We start from the raw sequence: 20544 nt of genomic DNA on the forward strand, positions 1-20544 counted from the left end.
GCAGCAGCGAGGTAACGTCATGTTCAGTGATGAACCATGTTTATGTATGAACTAATTGACCTGAACGTATTAGTCCCGCCAAGCAACAGCCACTGCTAATAAATCTCTAATTTGTGCACTGCTTACAGTATAAAAACTTCAAGTAATAATGAACTGCCTATATTTGCTATAGTTCACTGTTCAGCTCCATTGAATGAACATTCAGATCCTACCGTACCTCTTGGTGTGAGCATCCCGGAGCATGAGTGTGAGGCAATGGATAAGTGAGGTCACTCGCTCCATCTTTCTGCCACGGTCGATAGAAACTATACTGTGACTAATGTGTTAAATTGGTATTGTTCATCCATCCCTTCTAATTGGGACCTTCCAACAACCATTATGCATACTCACATTGCAATGATGTATATAAGTAACATTACGGCAGATTTGCTCCTTTTCCTTGAAAAAATTATTGGGCATGTATGACAAACACAATATATGTATTTGTTTCAGGAGGCCGCGTGCAATTATAATGACACCAAGTGTAGTGGCGCGACCATAATCAGGGAGGGTCGTTCTCAAAACAAAGCATGTGACTTTTCGGTTTGAGCAGCGACTAATTTAATACTTTTGTGTCAATTTGTTGACACACTTTGTTTTGTTTAGTTTTGTTTGAGTAATTTAAATTGTTTACATAGAATCTTCAGTTGTGGGAAAGGTCATTCTCTTAAAATCACTTGAAACTGTATTGTCTCACACTTTGATAAAATTGTCGTAATGTTACCTTTGATTTGATTGGTTTGGTGCAATATCAAGGAATATACAGGAAGACTAGAAATCAGTGCGTTTTAAAGACCGAATCGACCCAGAAGATTCTACAGTTTTAAGAGAAGACATGTCAACTCCAAGCCGTTCGTTGTCAGACTTGAGACGCAAACGGGGACAAGAGCTCGCCGCTTTGAACAGGATAAGGCGGAGAGGGATTGTTTTGCTGGAAATTAGTGCCACTCGTGGGGAGATGTGGGCGATACTTAAGGAGCTAGACGATGCTTTAAAAAGGTTGCAAGATGCCAACTGGAATTACTTCGACCGTATTGCGGGAGACGAATTTGAAAGAGAGCGTGCTGAACGCTATGAGCAAGAAGCAGCCGATAAGTGCACCGAATTGCAGGACCTGATCCTTGCCAGATTACAGGAAGGGCGGAATCAGGGTCACGTCAGTGATCAAGGAGCGGAGGCAAGACCTGCTGCTAGATCGGAGTCCAATTTAGGAACATCCTATGCATCAGTAAAATCCGATTCGAAAGGTTCTCGCCAGCAAAGACAAATCGACGAGGGAAGCAGTACAGACGACGAACAAAGCGAGCGAATGATTCCGCACCGAACAAACGACAGACGACAGATACGATATGAAGCTCAAACTACCACATGTAAACGAAGCTTCGAACGAATGGACGAAGGTAGATCATGTCCCACATCTCTCTTTCGAAGCAGTTTGCCTCATTTGCAGCTGGAAACATTTAACGGCGAAATTTCGGATTGGCCGAGGTGGTATTCGCTATTTAAATCCTTAGTTGACGATCAACCATTGTCGAATGACGAAAAAATGGCCCACCTACAGAATGCAGTGACAGGACTGGCGCGTCACACCATTGGAGGCATGTTATTCGACGGAAACTTGTATCTGGACGCAATTGCTGCATTAAGGGATCGCTTTGGTCGGGATGAGGACATTGTCTATGCCAACTTATCTCGAGTGTTCTCTGCCCCACCTCCGGTGTACCTGGACCCGGCAAGCATGGAGAAGTTTCACGGGTCTGTTCATTGTGCTGTGACGGTACTGCGAAATATGGGATACGATGGAGATCTGCACTCGACGGAAAATTTGCGCCGTGCTGTTCAAAAACTTCCGTCACAATTAAAACGTGACTGGGGTGAATACATTATTGACATCCAGAGGCCAAATCTAATACATTTTGATGTATGGTTGCAAAAGCAGGTTCGCATTGCCCTAAATTATGCCACCGTGACAGCCTCAAGTAGTAAGCGGCCAACAGTCATCAGTGAGTCACAGCAGGAATATAAAAATTTGAGAAGCACACTGACGACCGAAGCGTTCGAGTCCACGTCAAAGGTCTGTTCATGTTGTGGCAATGGTATGCATCAGTTGAATGAATGTTTTGCCTTTAAACAGATGGATGCGGTAGCAAGAAATAAGTTTGTTTTCGGCAATAGACGCTGCTTTTCGTGCCTACGAAAGGGTCACTTAGCTAGATTTTGTAAATATAAAGTAAGTTGTGGTATTGCTGGCTGTAACCAAAATCATCATCAAATGTTACATGATGAAACGCAAGGGCTGCGTAATGTCAAGCAAGAAGATAGATCGGTGGCTCTTGTGCAGAAATCCCCGCAGACTTTGCTGCAAATTGTGCCGGTGCGCGTTCACGGACTTGAGGGGCGCACCCGGGATACATTGGCCTTATTAGATCCCGGGTCACAAACATCTTTGTGCGCAGACGCTGTTGTGCGTGATCTGCTTATTCCTGGAGAAGAAACTCAACTGTTCCTTAAGCACATAGGGGGCACGGCACCCCCGCAGACATCACAAAAACTAAGATTGGTTTTGAGCCCGCTCTCAGGCGAAGAACAGCATATAGTTGTCCCTGAAGCATTTTCTGTACCTGAAGTGAATATAAGAACGCCAATATTAACGGCGAATGCTAGACAACTTTGGCCGCATCTGGAGGGAATACCCATACCAGACTGCAGTAACGGCACAGTCGAGCTTCTTCTTGGCGCCAATGTGCTCGAAGCCTTATTGCAGCGGGAGGTCAGAGTTGGTCGCGCGGGTCAGCCGGTAGCCATCAGAACGGCGTTCGGTTGGACACTGACTGGCTCCGTCTCAGAATTTGTTCCTGGGTATGTAAAAGAAGTGATGTATATTGAGCGCCCTGACCCAGAGTTTGAGCTCGTAGAATTTGTTAAAGAATGGTGGTCGACCGAATCCTTCGGCTCGAAATATGCCACAAATGAAAGCCGTTCAAAGGACGATGATTTAGCTCAGAATTTACTGGAGAGAAATACAAAACAATGCGGAGACCGCTACGTGGTTGGACTCTTGTGGCGAAATCCAACGGTGACCATGCCTGATAATAAGAAAATGGCCTTGAGCAGACTGAAGTCGCTCGAAAGAAGTCTGCTTCGTCAGCCCGATAAGGCAAGCTCATATCAAGAGACAATAAATAGCTACATTGAAAAGGGACACGCGAGAAGGGTGCGTCCGGATGAATTACTGACTAATAACCCGAAACGTTGGTATTTGCCGCATCATGCAGTGATGACTCCCAACAAACCCAAATTGCGGGTTGTTTTCGACGCTGCTGCAAGTTTTTTCAGGTAAATCTTTAAACAGCGAGCTTTTAAAGGGTCCAGACCTACTACAGAATCTTGTCGGAGTCCTTCTCAGATTTCGCCAGGAGAAGATTGCGTTAGTGGCCGACGTGGAACAAATGTTCCATCAAATCCGAGTTCGCGAAGACGATCAGCCTGCCATGAGCTTCCTTTGGCGGAATATGAATTTATCGCAAGAGCCAAATGTATATCAAATGAAGGTTAGTATTTTTGGCATGAGATGTAGTCCTGCAATCGCCAGTTACGTGCTGCAAAGAACAGCGGAAGACCATGGTAAGGAGACAGCAGTGTCAAAAGCTGCCGTTTCAGCGGTGCAACACAATTTTTACATGGATGACTTCCTAAAATCAGAGTCCAGCATTTCTGCGGCGTGTATTATGCGTTCGGAGGTCACAAAACTGGTGGCCCGCGGAGGATTTCGTCTTACTAAATGGATGAGCAACGACACCCGAGTTCTAGAAAGCATCGATGTCTCCGAACGCCTTCACCCAGACGCCGATTCACGGAGTTTAGATACGTTCCGGGAGCGCGCTCTTGGCTGCGCCTGGATTCCAGCCAAGGACGTCGTTGGCATTTACTCTCGAGTGAGTGTGACATCTCTTACAAAGCGGGGAATGTTACAAGGTATGGCGTCAGTGTTTGACCCATTGGGTATGGTTTCTCCATTTATTTTGAAGGCGAAGGTCCTCATACAAAGACTTTGGACTCTTAAGTACGCTTGGGACCAGAAGCTAAGAAGCCCCGAGTTGGAGGAGTGTCAGCTTTGGTTTGAACAGGTTACACATTTGCCGGATATCGCAACCCCAAGGTACTTTAAGGGAGCAGGAAGTCATGAGACAGCACGAAGGGAGCTTCACGTTTTCTGCGATGCCAGTGAAAATTCCTTCGCTGCCGTTGCTTACATTCGTGCAGTAGTAAATGGCGGAAGTGCCTATAGTTCATTTATCATGGCGCGTACGAGACTGGCGCCACTCAAGCAGCTGACGATTGTCAGATTGGAGTTGCAGGCTGCTGTCTTGGGCGCTCGGTTAGCAGACACTATCAAGCGGCAGATAACTTACAAATTTGACCAAACGGTTTTCTGGAGTGACAGCAAAGTGGTGATCAATTATATCCGCAACGAAAGCCGTCGCTTCCATACTTTTGTAGCAAATAGGATTTCCGAGATTCAGCACCTTTCAAGATGGGAAGACTGGCGTCATATATCGGGCAAAAACAATCCTGCAGATATTGCTTCACGTGGCACAACCCTGATCAAGCTCAGAGATTCGCGTTTATGGTGGCAAGGTCCTAGTTTTTTGGAGCAGAATCAGGATGACTGGCCAGATCAACCTGAAGGCAGTCCTGTTTTGGATCCAGAGGATATGGAGGTGAAGAAATCGCCGATACTGATAGCAGCTATTTCTGAGCATGTTCGTCTCAGGCTATTGGACTCGCAGAGATTCTCCTCTTGGCTGAAGTATAGAAGAACTATGGCGTGGATATTTCGATTCGTTGGGAATATCCAAGCTAGGGTAAGGGCAGGCCTGCGAAGTACCTGGGGCTCCCTGTCGAGTGCAGAAATTGAGAGCGCAGAAGCTTTCATCCTGCGGGAAGACCAGGCCGAGGGTCAGAACAGCCCGAAACATATGTCACCGTTCATCGACCAGCACGGCGTCCGGCGCGTTGGCGGTCGCCTCTGTAACGCCCCAATAGCCTACATGTCCCAACACCCGGTCATTTTGTCACCGGGTAGCGATATAACCCGGCTTATCGTGCGTGATATTCACGAGAAGCTTTTTCATTCGGGCTTGAATCACACTCTGAATGAGTTCAGGATGAAATATTGGATGGCAAAGGCCAGGGGAACAGTTAGAAAGCTTATCAACCAGTGCATTTTCTGCCGCAACAGACGAGCTTGTCCGAGAGCTCCACTGATGGCCAGCCTTCCGGAAGTGCGCTTCGACCAGAGCCGCCCCTTCAGTGCTATAGGAATAGATTTTTTTGGACCACTTCAAGTCCGCAAGTTTCGTAGAACAGAAAAACGATTCGTTCTGCTTATTACTTGTTTGGCTACGCGCGCGCTGCACTTAGAGGTGGCTTGCGCTATGGATACAGACGCCTTTCTAATGGCGTTACGCCGTTTCATAGCGCGGCGGGGAAAACCGAAAATTATCTACTCTGACCGAGGAACCAACTTTGTCGGCGGTGAAAGAGAACTTCGTGAAAACATCGAACGCTGGAATCAAGCTCAAATTACTGACCAGCTTAGCCAAAGTCAAATTGAATGGCATTGGAACCCTCCGGCTGCCCCTCACATGGGTGGAGTGTGGGAACGGCTGATAGCATCCGTCAAGAGGGCGCTCAGGGCTGTGCTCGGAAATCAATTTGTTACTGACGATGTTCTTTATACTGCTCTTGTGGAAGTAGAATACATGCTTAACGGCAGGCCGTTAACATACGTCAGCACTGACGAGCGAGATCCTGAGGCATTAACACCTAACCATCTTTTGCTGGGATATAGCTCAGACAAAGGCGCAGGGCTCCCGCCGGGCGTCTTTGGAGAGCATGACCTGTTGAGCAGGCGACGCTGGCGTCATTCCCAAGCGCTCGCTCAGCACTTCTGGAAGCGATGGCGAAAGGAATATCTGCCAACTCTTCTTGCCCGGCAGAAATGGCTGAATGAAACTGACAACATGAAGGTCGATGACGTTGTCTTGATTGTCGATGAAAACACTCCGAGAGGACATTGGCCCCTTGCAAAGGTTACAGCGGTTCATTTAAGCTCCGATGGGAAGATACGTTCGGCTGATGTGAAAACCGCGAGCGGAACATACAAACGTCCTGTGCATAAGCTCTGCCTTTTGGAATCATCACGGCACAGATGAAACGTGGTCGTGGTCGCTTGGCCATTGTTGAAGTGGACCTGTCGTCCCACTGGGGGGAGTGTAGTGGCGCGACCATAATCAGGGAGGGTCGTTCTCAAAACAAAGCATGTGACTTTTCGGTTTGAGCAGCGACTAATTTAATACTTTTGTGTCAATTTGTTGACACACTTTGTTTTGTTTAGTTTTGTTTGAGTAATTTAAATTGTTTACATAGAATCTTCAGTTGTGGGAAAGGTCATTCTCTTAAAATCACTTGAAACTGTATTGTCTCACACTTTGATAAAATTGTCGTAATGTTACCTTTGATTTGATTGGTTTGGTGCAATATCAAGGAATATACAGGAAGACTAGAAATCAGTGCGTTTTAAAGACCGAATCGACCCAGAAGATTCTACACCAAGGAATGTAATGGTGAGTACCTATGAATGTGGGTCACAAACGTAATGTCAAGTGTCGCTAGTACGCAGAGGTAATGGTTTTGCGTTGATGCTGGTTCATACTCCACAACATTCGGTTAGAATGTGTTTGTCCTCTGGTGACAGACATAAGCCGGTTATATTCAAGCTTTCATTCAAAATCAAAGTTATGCGCCGTTTATCTACCGGTGGTTGTACCTACGGGCAAGATTACTTTACTAATACGGGAACTAATACAGGCACAGGTAATACATGTACATACTAATACAGACCTAAAGGTACCCGTTTTCAAGAAAATCCCTCTTATCTCCTATAAGGCTACTATGTATAGTCCGTTACAAAGTTTACTTATCTTAAATTGTTTTTTTATTATCAATGCTCGTCTCTTGCATCTTCGCTAAGGCCTTCACAGACGGACCAAGGCCATATAACAGACGGACTACACACACACACACACACACACACACACTCACACCCCCCCCCCACACACACACACCCCACACACACACAAAGTTATAGCTCATGCGTACCCCTGTTCCTTTTCAGATAACGACGCTGACACGTGCGTTTGTCCGGAGGGGTTCACCCTCTGCGGCGGCAGCTGCTGGCGCTACGAGAACTCCTCTCTCATCTCCTATGCCGATGCAGTGTCGCTCTGTGCCGGCCTGGGTGCCGAGGTGGCTCTCCCCACCTCCGCTGCCGAGAACCAGTGCGCTGAATGTGTGACGTCCAGCTCCCTGGGTGCCTGGATCGGACTCCGGGGCACCACGACGCTGGACTCCTTCGTCACCTCTGACGGCTCTGCTCCAGCCTACACCAACTGGCATGAAGATCAGCCAAACCTTAGCGGATGCGAGCCGTATAACTGCGATAACTGCGCGTATGTTTCTGCCGCCGATGGCAAGTGGTATGTTTACCGCTGCGATTTCATCTATCTTACCCTTTGTCATACGCGGACCTGCTGTGCTTAGTTGGACTTGGGATAACGCTTCCGAAATAATGACTCTTCTTTGGTGTCCTTATGGGATATTAATGTCTTTAACATATATCTATATCTGTAGATATCTTGACTGAAAGTTGGATGGCAAAAAATTGTGTAGCCCAATTTCGTCTAATACTTTTTTTACTCATCTTCTTTTACATTTGTCATTTAACGTAATCAGTTTGGCTGCTCACAGAATAGCCACATCTTGAATCTATTTCTTTTTACCATTAATGTAAAAACTGCACTTCTGGGTAACGTTGTCATTACATATCTATAAAGGAAGCCCCTAATGTTGCATAGGACAAAAAAATGACATGCGATCTAGCGACGATGATATATGGAGAAGAGGAAGAGAAAGGAGGGAGGAGCAGTGAAAGGAGGAGATGGGAAAGGGAAGAAGACTAGAAAAAGAAGAAGACCATGAAGAAAGGGCGAGGAAGGAGGAGTAGGAGATTGGAAGTTTTTTTTTGCGACGGGGACTTACACCTGTTGTCTGCTATGTAGTTTGACGTCTTTTTCTTTCGCCTTCCTTACCTACCCTATACTACCTACATATATGCAGTTTAGTTTGGCGGTGGTAGTTTTTTTCGCGTTTGTGTCGGTGCACGGGTTAATCAATGTTACATACCAATGGTGCTTGCGTCTCGAAAATGTTTTATTCATGCCATTTTGGTCGTAGTTTGCACTTGCAATATATCAAATATGCACTTTATGATGACTTTTCCATATTTTGGTTCCGACTGTAATGCCTATCTTTTGATCTTAGCTCACTAACGCGTTATCTGGAATTATAACTCGTCGGGCAGCGTGCCAATTAGTTATCACATGGTATGAGCTCAAGCCATGTGGAGCCGGGGCTGTTTAGAACGGTTCACGTCATCAAGAAGCGGACGCGGAGAGGAGACGATAACGTACCTGTCTGCCCCCTAGCAGCCGCCTAACTGATACAAAATGATAAATATGCATGAACCAGATGGATGACTAAGTAAGATGAACAAATACTTGATAACAAATAACCAAAAAATGAGTATCATGGGTGCAGCTTTGCAAATGGTTGGTGTGAAGAAGGCACCGCCAAACACACTAATAGCCGTTTTCACGACGGGTCTTTTGGCGAATGCACCAAACTTGACCAAAGGTGCACCAAGTTTCTTTTACAATAAACACTTGACATCATGAAGTTGTTCCAGTTTTTTTTTAATCGAAAACAATGCCTGATGATTTAAAAACCAAGCATATACCCGTAAATAGCAGTGTAACCCAAGCTGACGACCATTAAAAACAAAATGATGCGGATTTGACAAAATCTACAGAGAATCTGCACCAAACGTGAATCAAATGTGAGCCATAGGGGAAAGTGGGTGTATTGCGCCCTCCTAACCAATTGCGCCCACCAACATTCCCACGGATTTAATGGCATGTGTAGAATTTTGTGTTCGAAAACATTATTTTCACCACTGGATTGTTCATTTTATGGCTCAAACACTCCGATGAAGCCAATCAGCAAGGCTCATTACGCCATCAAAGATGTTATGGCGTTTTCTTAACTTTTTTGCAGTATTTTGAACCGTTGGCTATAAAAATTTGCGATATTTGAGTGATTTTTAGAGTGATATTTAGATAGAAAAGCCCTTTTTTCATTGTATTTCACTGAAACCGTAAACTTCCTGCAACATCTTTATGATAACTTCTATGCTTTTATTAAAAAGTACCTCAATTTTAATTGCGCCCATGGCAATTGCGCCAGGGGGGCGCAAATAGAATAATGGTGTAGCCATTGTATCACGACAGTATGAATGCATCATTAATTAACTGATTGCAATTAAGAAGGAGTTTAATGTCAGGCAAGGGAGCAGCTCGCTGTCGTCAGTCCGCAAATTATTTCTATCGTCAAACTTATAATGCAGCTGCCATTTGGGCTACGACTTGTGGTGTAATTGACAAAATACGACATTTTCTACATGGACTCAGGCGTGAGAAGTGACAGCTATGATAAAAAGTAAAAACTGATGCCATATAAAAATTCAAAACGATAAGAATTATTAATTTTGAGAGCAACGAGTGAAAATTTAACTGGATAGGCGCATACGTTCACATATATCTAGTCGGTTACAGTAAACGTTTTCGTTGCACTTTTACAAGCGTACAGACACATGTAAAGTTATCTACGTGGGCAAAAAACATCGCGATGTATATCTACATTCATTATTTACCCAGCCTGAATAACATAATAAATGTTTAAGTAAGCCGCAATGACATTAGACTGCCGGGGTGTATGTATTCCGTCTCATTCACTTAGCCATGTTAAAGTATAGGGCGCAATTGGGTTCTAATTGCGCCATCCCCCTGGCGCAATTTACAGCAGTTGTTGGCAAATGCGCCCTTTTGCATGTTTCTGAAAAAGCAGCTGTCAGAAGCAAACAAAACATTATTTATTGATCGGGAGGCTCTTAAATCGTAGCCAATGAGCTCCTCTTTGAGATGGTTACCAGTGCATGCTTATATCTCCAGCGGTTTTCTTACAATTAGCGTTTTTCCTTAAGGTGGCGCAATTCACCCTCCTTCCCCTATAGCCGTCGTGAAACCTAAGCCTTCCCTGTCCCCTGGCCAGAAAGTAACTATTAGGGAAGTCGATGCCAATTGCCAACAAATTTTAAAGATTTTCTTTTTGACTGCTCAAAACGCATCAACGGTAAAATTCTGTAAATTGCTTTGCCAAATCCTTTATGCAAGATGGATCTTTTGACACAAATCACATGTTGAGGTCAGGCCTACTTTTATAAGACATCATAGCTTAGCCTCTGCACTATAAAGATTGCCGCAACTTTATAACGTTATCAGTGCCAGGGAATCTTAAGGCCTGGCTACACTATGCGTTTTCTTCGTGCGTTTTTTGCGTGTTTGCGTGTTTTGCGTGATATCGTTCTAGAACGATATCGTTCTAGAACGATATTACGTTTTTTGTGATGTTTTTCACCTTAAATTTTAGTTACATAAGAGTTATATTAGCTTTTGTATATAACCAAAGTAAAAATTATATTGCTTATAACTTTTTTCCTAGAACGATATTACGCAAAACACGCAAACCTGCAAAAACGCACGCAGAAAACGCATAGTGTAGCCAGGCCTTTACACTGGAAACCGAAACTTTCAGGAGGTAATGCACACATACATTGCACTGCCGCAGTACATGTTGATGTAAAACTATGACTTCAGGGGAATAACTTAACCTTCCAGGCGGGGGGGGGGATATTTCTTTGCCCTCCTTTAGTTTTTTCGACATATCTCCAGAACCTTTGCGCTGATCGTCACCAAACTTTCAGTACCCTCCCGTGAATAGCTTTTGCACATTGTGACCAAATTTTTTTCCAAAGGCTATGATAGTTGGCCGCTAATGACGTTGGAGTGACGTCATTTCTGCCATTTTCGACCAAAAAAAGGCTTCGCGGGAAGAGCTGTCAGGCCTACAGCTTTAGAGATACATAAAAATGCTTAGACATAAAAGGTCTAGAATTAACTGGGCTACAAAACTGCTATCTCGGATTTATTTTTTTATTTTGACCCCAAAAATAATTTTTTTTTAATTATAATTTTCAAAAAATCCAAAAACTTTTTTGAATTTCGAAAAAAACCCGACTATATGTGATAGTCCCTACCGCCTTCTATCTACATACCAAATTTGAGATCAATACCTCTTTTTTTGGCCAAGTTATAGCGGAAAAACTGTTCAAAATTGATGACGTCAAATTTTCAAACTCAATTTTTAGCAATTCTAGCCCTCGTAGCGCAAAACAAAGACCACCATTAGACTCCCCGTGACGAGCTGCATCGAATCAATACCCATTTTATGCAAAATAATCAGCTTTGAAATTTGACCTTTTTTACCTGACCTTGACCTGACCTCCACCAGAAAGAGACCTAAACCGTACCTGATGGTCTTCTTACCAACACCGTTTAGTTGAAATGAAAAATTGGCCATAAAACATGCATCGCACAGCCTTAGTAAAGTTGTGTTCATTTGGTGACCCTTGGTGACCTGACCTGTGACCTGACCTGGCATGATCACTGATCAGTGACCTCTAATAGCAACATATGTACTAGGCAACTGACGCCCTATCGCTGATTTTAGACAAAATGCGTTTTACTCGGTGTTACGAGTATAGCGCATTCCCTAGAAGACCCGTGAACGGTGAAACATTTTATCTTTGACCTGACCTGTGACGTCATCGGTGACCCCGAGGTCAATGAAATTTGGTTTCATTAACATAATTTTGGCAGGGCTATCGAACGTCGTTTGAATTTTCCGGATCCGTCCAATAGTTTCGGAGATACGGGGGGGGGGCAACCCCCCCCCCGCCGCGCGGAAGGTAGCCGGGAGGCCCACCGCCTGCCGGGTTAAAAAGCCCCCTTACCAACATATGGGCCGCCTAAGCTGCATCCGCTGAATATGTTGGCCTCGAGCACGTCACTATTGTGGCATGTGTCATCAGCGCCACCGGCTCGTAGTCACATCATACCACTTTGTGTCTCTGCTGGTCTCCTTATTCATCCCCGTGGAGCTCATGGAACCCTGAATAAACCCAGACGACCCACGAACTCCGACGCCTTGCGCATAGCCGTCGTGCATGCTCGGCCAGCTCCGTCAGTCGTCAGGTCACGCCGGCGTGGCTGTCAGCGGCTCTGCAGTTTGCTCCCCTTTGTCCGCGCGCGGCGCTCGGGTTTGCACCTCCAGTGCGGCTGCACCGAGCTTCGTGAGTGCAGCTGTACCCGGGGGCGGCGCCTATTGATCGTGGCCCGGTGCAGGCGCACCGAGCGACCGTCGCCAGCTGGCCACCCTCAGTCAGCTGGTGGAGCTCGCAGCAGACGGCAGCACCGCTCCGGCCGACCCGCGGGTCCCGCACAGGTAGGTGGGGGAGACGGAGTGATCCGAACGGGTCTTCTCGGCTTGGGATTGGCAGGCATCGGATAGGAGTGTGTTTTCATTTAGGTAAATCCCACAACGGCTGCTCTCAAAGAGGTAGCGGAGCCTGAGCAGAATCGGGGCCGGGTGACGTCATCACCGACCTTCGATCGTTGTGTTTATGCATTGCCGCCCGGGGATGAAGCTGCCTACTTCCCGGGGAAACCCCTCCATTGCCGGAAGCCGAGCTGCGCGATGGGTGAACTGTTTCACAGAAATGTCATTCGCAACTTGTTGCAACATATATTTCGGAATTTGGTGCGGTTCGTGAATTTGAATTGGGTGTACCTTTAGGCCTAAGCTAAGGGCTTGGACGAATTATAAGGCCATCGTCGTATATACTGCAGTTGGGGAAAAAAGGAGTGCTCGTTGTCCCGGAAAATACAGAAACCCTAGTTTTTCTTTTGTGACCGACTGGTTTCCAGTCATTGGAAACTTATGACAGTCGTTCGGATCAACCGATTAAAAGATAGGTATCGCAATATTCCTCGCATACCATGCGGATGACGGCTATGGACAAAGGCTGCTCTACATGTTGAATTAACAGTGGAGTGCCTGGCATTGCAATGGTCATTGGTAATGGTCACTATTGTGCGATGCGAGTTCATCTTAAATGTTTTTTTTTTGTGAATTTCTAACCAGCTTCGGCTCGGACCTCACGAGGTGTTTGAACACCTCATGAGGTTTTTGGCAGATACAGTACACCTTTTGATGCATCTTTTCTGCACATGTAAAATTTCGGACCTAGGTCAGGTCACCAGATCATGTCAAAAAGTGACATAACCTCAAAAAGTTTTCATGCTCGTCACAGCTGCGCTGACTACTTTGAACCGTTGCTTTGAGACGTTCAAAGATTGTTGTGACAGAATGTACCTATAAAACGCATAGATATCTCTTTTTTTGTAGCGGTGATCTGTCAGGTCAAGTTCGCGACCTTGCTATTATAAGAAAATGGGAGACATTGAACTGCGACTTTTTTGTGGGAGCTAACGCTCTAAAACGTCGTGTAACAGGGTAGTAATGTATATTGAGCCGGAAAATTGCACCCATGACTCATCTCGGCGGTCATGGATTTTGGATAGCAGTTTTTCGACGGTAACTTTCGAATTTCGATGGAGACAAAAACACCTTAATTGTGTTCAGATTTGCAATGCCGATCGACTGCTATTCAACGTGACCTTTTCCGGCCAGGTCATATCCTTGCCCTCAGGTCAAATTTTCAGATTTACTTTGAGGTCAAATTGTAGTTTATTTAACGCACCTCGACGAGAGAAACACGATGCTTGTAAAATAAACGTAATACAAGATCGGTGTCAAAGGCAAATGTAGAAAAAGAAGGTTTTTCAATTTGAGAAGTTTTTGTTATCTGGAGGCTAAACCGTTGACCTTAGGTCAGTACCTATCTGAGGGCACTCTTCTGAGGAACAAGATCACAGTTAGATTTACTTTTGTTTGTTTGTTTTGTTGGGTTAGGCCCTTTCGGTCGACAAGACCATTGCAGAGCCGGAAGGATGATAGGAATTAGGGGGAGACATTGGTCTGGGCAGGCACCCTAGTGAGTCGCCGGGGCTGAGCCCGTCCAGAGGACAGGCCACCCAGCCCCAAGGCACTCACTGCACCCGGCTACGGGGCGCGCTCCCTCGGGAGCAGCGGTGCCGCTCCAAGGGAGCAGCCCGCATGAGATAAAGTTGCCTGTCCAGCCCGGAGGGGGGTTGCGGCGTGGAGGAGAAGGATTTCAGTATCCTGAGGATAGAAGCACGGAACGGTGTGAGATTTACTAGAGAAATTCATACCTCTATGCTATTACGAAATGTCCTTGCTGGCAGTACCATGACTGGTCGGCCAGTTGCATGCGTTTGGTCATCGCCTTGGTCCACCAGATGGCTCAGCCTGCTTCATGGTACGGCGTTGCGCAAAGCCGCGCGGCTCGGTAAAAAGCGGCTGGTGTTGGTGGTTCGCTGTCAGTGGCGACCGGGACTGCTTTGTCGGGTTGGTGCGGCCCTCGGCCGGGGAGGGCAGGGGAGGGGGAAGTCTGAGTCACCAGCCGGTGGGTACCGTTCCGGCCGCCGTGTCTGTATGTCTGTGTGTGCCGGGTGTGTGTGTTTGGTTCGGCCGTCGCCCGTTGTCAGCTGTGTGGACGGCCGACGAGCTTTGTACCGCGGCCGGTGCTGACGGCGTCACGTTACCTGACTGGTGGCGCTGGCGTCAGCGTGACGTCACTGCACCTGGCGACGGCCCGGGTCGGTGACGGCGGCGGTGTGCCTGGCCAGGTGCCGCCCTGATGTTGCGTCAGTGACCCGTAACGGGATGACGTCAGAGATGTGACGGTAATACCTACCTACCCCCGGGGAGAACTCAGCTGCGTCACTGGGTAACATCAAATCACATCACATAGCTAATGATAAATCTCCGCATACCCATCAGCCGTTTCCTGTTTCCATCAGCCGTCACTGCCGCTCCCGTCGCAATGCAGCGCGGCGTGACAGCGTGCCGTCACGTTCCACCGGCCGCGTCACGATGTGCGCCGTCACGCGTGACAGTGGCGTTACTGCCTGCAGTGTCGAACCGTCACTGGAATTTATCAGCTCTGTTATGACTTGCCGGTACGATGCACAATGTGCACATTCAACCAAAGGCAACCAGCGCAGAGTGACGGAGGTAGGACGTCTAAACTCACAGATGACGAACTTGATATTCACTAAAAGTCAGGAAACGAGTTTTTCACTTTCTTATACGTGTTCTTGGCGTTTAAACGTGTCCGTGTTCATGGGATAAAGTTGCCCGTCCAGCCTATAACTGGGGGTTGAGGCGTGCAGGAGAGGGATTTGACTATCCTGAGGATGGAAACAACGGAACGAAATTCGCACAACTCAGGCTACTGCCACTGGATGACAGGCTTGGATGACAGTGGATGACAGTAGCAATGTTGATCGACCCGGACGTTAGGGTACAGTGGGTGTGAATGGGTCCGAGTCTTGCGATCAATACGTGGCAAGGAGTTGTCACAATGTCACAGGGGGGGGGGGGGGGTATAGTGTTACAACAGGGAATTGTCACAGTGCTCGGCTGTGGTAGACGGGACACCGGGCTCCAGTGTCGGCTGGGCCTGACAGACGGCTGTCGGCTGTGTCCCGGACAGCTACCCCATATATCGCTCACTGCCACTCGTCCGGAGTTGGTTTGTCAGGAGCGCTAGCCCGTCCCCAGAGAAATACCGGCACATGTCATGTCAGTCACATGTCAGTACCTACTGGTGACATGTCAGTGACATGTCAGTACCGGCGGCGGTGAGAGGCGGTGAGAAGTACTCAGCTGGATGCGCGTCGGGCTCAGAGGCAAACTCTTGCTCAGTAGAGCGTATTTTGTATCCATTGTATCGTTACGCAGTATCTGTGCAGACATCAACGGACGCAGCAGCGCAGCTGTCGGCTCCAAGCTGCTGTCCCCGCCCTATAGTCTCCTCACAGTGTTCGGTGCATGGTCGCCAATTGACTGTCCACTTGTCCAGTCACTGTCCTGACTAACTATCCATGTAGCCACTAGACGAGTTGCCCCATGGGTCAGCCGCTGCCCATCATGTTGGCTGTATTATTCCGCAGCCTTTTATGCAGAGCGGCCCGTGCCGGCCAGGCATCCCTGAGGCGTCCCCAAGGCCGCTGCTGTCGCTTAGAGTGCAGGAACAAAGAGAGACGGCGGTACGACACGCGGGCTGGGCCGGCCGATTTACCGGTAGGCTACTCACGGTCACTGACCGCGATCAGCAGCGTTACTATGGTTAGGGGATGAGGGTTACTATATTATCTGGAAAATTGTTTCTGATCGCTAGTCAATAGGTGCATACTGATCGATGTCGGTGGTCGGTGGCAGCTATCGGTAGTTGTAGTCAGTAAAGCAGTAACTAGTTAGGGCAACTAGGGCAGAAGCCACAAAGTCAATGTTTCGTCTCGTCTCTTTTCGTCTCTTTTCGTCACGTCACGTCACGGTCACTCACTCACTCACTCGTTCACTCACTCACTCACTCATTCGCTCACTCACTCGCTAACTCGCCCACTCACTCACTCACTCACTCACTCACTCACTCACTCACTCACTCACTCACTCACTCACTTACTTACTTACTCACTCTCTCTCTCTCTCTCTCTCTCTTTCCCTCTCTCTCTGTCTCTCTCTCTCTCTCTCTCTCTCTCTCTCTCTCTCTCTCTCTCTCTCTCTCTCTCTCTCTCTCTCTCTCTCTCTCTCTCTGCCCCTCCCTCCATCTCTCTCTCCCGACTCTCCTGCACGACTCCTTCTAAGAACGACCGGCCTCTGGCGGCGCGGAACGTCCCACAAACAGTCATTACACCACCAGCCTTCCACTGCACTGTGTCGACGAACCCCGGGCCGAACAGAGGCACACACAAGGGCACGCCCGCGGCGCTCAGGTGCCTGGGCCGCGGCTGTTTTGTCAGCGACCACGCAGTGTCGTTTTTGTGAGTGAGATGGAGGACGCCATGCTGCTGCCCGCCGGACTGGCGCCTTCTCTGTTCACGCTGTTCCGGGTTAGCAATGTATGCCCGGAACCTCGCTGTTCCGGGCTAGCGCTGTATGGCCGGAGCTATCTCACTGTTCCGGGCTAGCGATGTATGGCCGAAGCCTACTCACTGTTCCGGGCTAGCAATGTATGGCCGAAGCCTACTCACTGTTCCGGGTTAGCAATGTATTGCCGAAGCCCACTCACTGTTCCGGGCTAGCAATGTATTGGCTGGACTCGGAGGCATCTCGCTGTTGTGAGCTGGCAATGTATGGTCAAACTTCTGGTCGGTTGATGGTTGCTCGTAGCTTGGAGCTCAGCGAGGCGTGAAATGCGTGAGAAAAAAGTGAAGGGTGAACCATGAAACGATGAAGGCTGTTTCAAGGTGACTGACGATCGAGATGGCGTCATCAATAGTGACGTAACGCGATAATGACGTAATGTAAGCTAAAAACAGACAAACACAAACAAACAGGCGATGAAGGGCTTGACTGGGTTTCGTGGCTCAGTGTTCATGGCCGCACGACACCATGGACAGTGACGTCACCACCGTGTGTCGCGGCGATCGTGGTGTGGCCGCTGTGGCGTAAGGAAATAGCCGTGCTGGCCCTGCTGTGACTGAAACCATTTTCCTTCCCACAGAGTGACTGAGGAACCTGTGGTTTGTCGGCGGAGTGCCTCGCTGTTTGCTGGCCGAGGCACGGGCTGAGACACGCCCTGTCTGTGGTGTGAGACACGCCCTGTCTGCGAGCTGAGACATACCACATCGAAGCTCGATAGCCACGTCGACCACAGACGCCAGGTCGGCCTGTGGCGCCGCCCGAGTCGATCTCATCGCCACCATGGATTGCACCAAGTGTGTAAAGAAGGTAAGACGACGCCCAGCCAGCGTAGTGATCCTAAAACAGCACTCAGCCGTCGCATCATTTCATGGCCGCGACTGCTTTGCTTGGGTGGGTTCGGATCAATGCATCATTAGGTGAACCAGATTACCTTTTTTCATGAATCCCGTAAACCGTGCGTTCCCACCTGCTGCGGTATTTACACAGCTCAGACGGGAGCGCACACTGCACCTACATATACAGCTGGCTGCTCAGCGTTGATAGAGGTCATTGCCCTCGGCTGCCGTCCGGTCCCTCCTCTCCTACCGTCCGCCCCAGCACGGCGCGGCCGGTCGTACCCCGCTATAAACTGCAGCACCTTCACAGCTAATGGCTGCTCTGCCCATTGTCCGCCGTCACGGGCCGTGCTAAATCCTGGCGCCGACCGAACCGGCTCCTGCCTGACGGCGATTTCCTGTTCACTTCATAGTCTTTGTTTGCCTTACGAACTCCATTCCCTGTCGAGCCGTTGCATGGCCAGCCCACTGCCGCGTCTTATTTACTTTCCCTGGACATCCTTGGCCACGTTAGGCACACTTGTCGGGCGTGTCGGTATCCCGTTAGGCACGGCACGTTAGCTGATCTTCTAGTAACGCCCGGTGTTTGGTTACACCGTGGTTCTGTGTAAGTCAAGAGCTATCCGTGCTGTGATGCTGAGCGGAATAGAGATGCAAACCCTTGCTGAGAAGCTAGTTTTCACCGTCCATTTTCAGTCATTGTGCCATGCAGTGTCCAATCTTATCTGACCTGTTTTTATTATTTGACCGACAGGTAAAGCACCAACGTGACCTGCGGGTCAAGATGGTGACCTCTCCAAAGAAGACGAGTCAGGTTGTTCGGTTCACCGAAGGAGTCAGTGCCGAGGAGCTCACTCAGCCCGGGTAAGTTTCTTGAGGGGGAGTCTGAGGAGCTGCCCTGCTTGATTCAAATGTCAAAGATGACCAATGACCATACCCGAATGAGACGCTGGGGAGGCCTGGATGTTAGCACGGATTGCCCTCTCATTCAGTCTGGGCTAGTTGTCAAGTGGAGGGATCACTTATCACTGGGTGAGTTACTAAGGGAATTTGAGCCGTCCAATTGTCAGGAAGCTGACCCAGCTGGGATGAGTTGTCAGAGGAGACTCACCAGGCCCTGTCGGGTCAAAGAGGTCCCCTAACCCCGATCAGTTGTCAGAGAGGCCACCATGCACCCCGGCTCTGTCCGTCCATCTGCCCTCGATGCAAGCTGCCACCCCACCTGCGTATGCATGCATTCGCATTTCGCGGTCACTATCGCGTATGAATAAGTGGCTGACAGTCTGTCGGTCCACCTGAACACCTGGCCTTTGGGACTGACTATCCTCAGAGGTAGTCAGTAGTACTGGCCTGTCCGGCAGCCCCGGCTGGTTAACATATTAACATGAACGAGTGCAGCGCTTCAGATAGGATCAAGAGGATTAAGAGGGCCGGGTGCAGGCGTCCTGGGCAGGTATGTACTGCAGGGACATTGCTATACCCGGTAGCGACGAGAGCCGGCTGGAGTAACGAGACACGGCCGGTACCGCAGTGTGTATAAACAAACATCAGAGACCACTTCGTCGAAGGAAAATGATAACAGCCTTGGCGTTCTTGGTTGTGAGCAAGCGGAAAGAGGCAAAGAAAGAAGCCAGATACTTTGACTTACTGGTGACGACATATATATTTTTACAAGCACAGCGTCAAACCCTTTTTTATATGACGTTATTTGCTTCAGGCATCTGTAAGGAAATATAGGTTCGCAGAACCTGCCAAATCAAGCAAGTCACAGCCGTAGCGCATGTTTATGTACCGACGTTACGCAGTCTTTACCACAAACAGCCAGTGTCCCGGGCGCCTCGACGGAAGCGGGCCCGACTGGTGTCCCCAAACTCCCTGTTTGTAACACCGGACGGTGATGTAACGGAGGGGGGAGGGTAGTTTTCGCCTCACACCAACTCGGTCTGAGCCGCTCAAAACCGGAGGTGTATGAAGGTCTACACCCAACATGCGCCGAGTGCGGGCGCGCCGCCGCCGCCGCCGCGTCCGGCTTGGAATGTCCACATGATCAGGCTTATACGCGGAAGCCCGGAATGAGCTCCATTTAAAACGCTGTCTCCGCCAGAGTCCAACCCTCCGATTCTCCCAGCCCAGCCTGGACCCGGATACAGAGGGTGGTCGAGTGACACGTATAAGGCACGGAACGCGGTCGTACTGTCATCAATTAGGGCTTAGTTTCAGTCACTGAGATGGGGCGGCACAATTCCATCTGGCTAGCTAGCACGTAGTGTACTCACAAATAGCTGACCGCCTCCTACACGGTAAAAGCTCGCGACCTTTGGAACTTTGCGCCATGAATAATGCATGGGTCTAACTAAGTAATAGACCGGACCAACCGCATGTTAGAGGTGGATAAAGTCACACCAGGGATGCTTCTAACTGTGGCAAGACAGGCAATACCATTCGTTTTCGAGTCAGAACTGCTCAAAAGACCCGGATGAAGTCTATCAATACATAAACTCTGTCCATTCTTCTATTT

General features: G+C 48.5%; 2 protein-coding genes across 2 annotated transcripts in view; both read left to right on the top strand.

Moving 5' to 3' along the window:
- Positions 1 to 3441: 3441 nt before the first annotated feature.
- Positions 3442 to 8370, top strand: LOC122369305. The gene is made up of 2 exons (XM_043343951.1): positions 3442 to 6668; positions 7220 to 8370. The coding sequence occupies exon 1, from the start codon at positions 3489 to 3491 to the stop codon at positions 6255 to 6257; it is 2769 nt and encodes a 922-aa protein (XP_043199886.1). The 5' UTR covers positions 3442 to 3488; the 3' UTR covers positions 6258 to 6668; positions 7220 to 8370.
- A 4166-nt stretch (positions 8371 to 12536) lies between these two features.
- LOC122369302 (ATP-binding cassette sub-family G member 1-like) overlaps positions 12537 to 20544 on the top strand; it is a 42843-nt gene continuing 34835 nt past the window's right edge. Inside the window, exons 1-3 of the mRNA XM_043343946.1 lie at positions 12537 to 12561; positions 17773 to 17997; positions 18781 to 18890. Of these exons, the coding sequence (XP_043199881.1) occupies positions 17971 to 17997; positions 18781 to 18890 (137 nt within the window). The 5' untranslated portion in view covers positions 12537 to 12561; positions 17773 to 17970. The remainder of the gene's footprint in view (positions 12562 to 17772; positions 17998 to 18780; positions 18891 to 20544) is intronic.

This window comes from Amphibalanus amphitrite, unplaced genomic scaffold (assembly GCF_019059575.1).
Source record: "Amphibalanus amphitrite isolate SeventyFive unplaced genomic scaffold, NRLGWU_Aamphi_draft 001024F_arrow, whole genome shotgun sequence".
NCBI classification, from domain to species: Eukaryota; Metazoa; Arthropoda; class Thecostraca; order Balanomorpha; family Balanidae; genus Amphibalanus; species Amphibalanus amphitrite.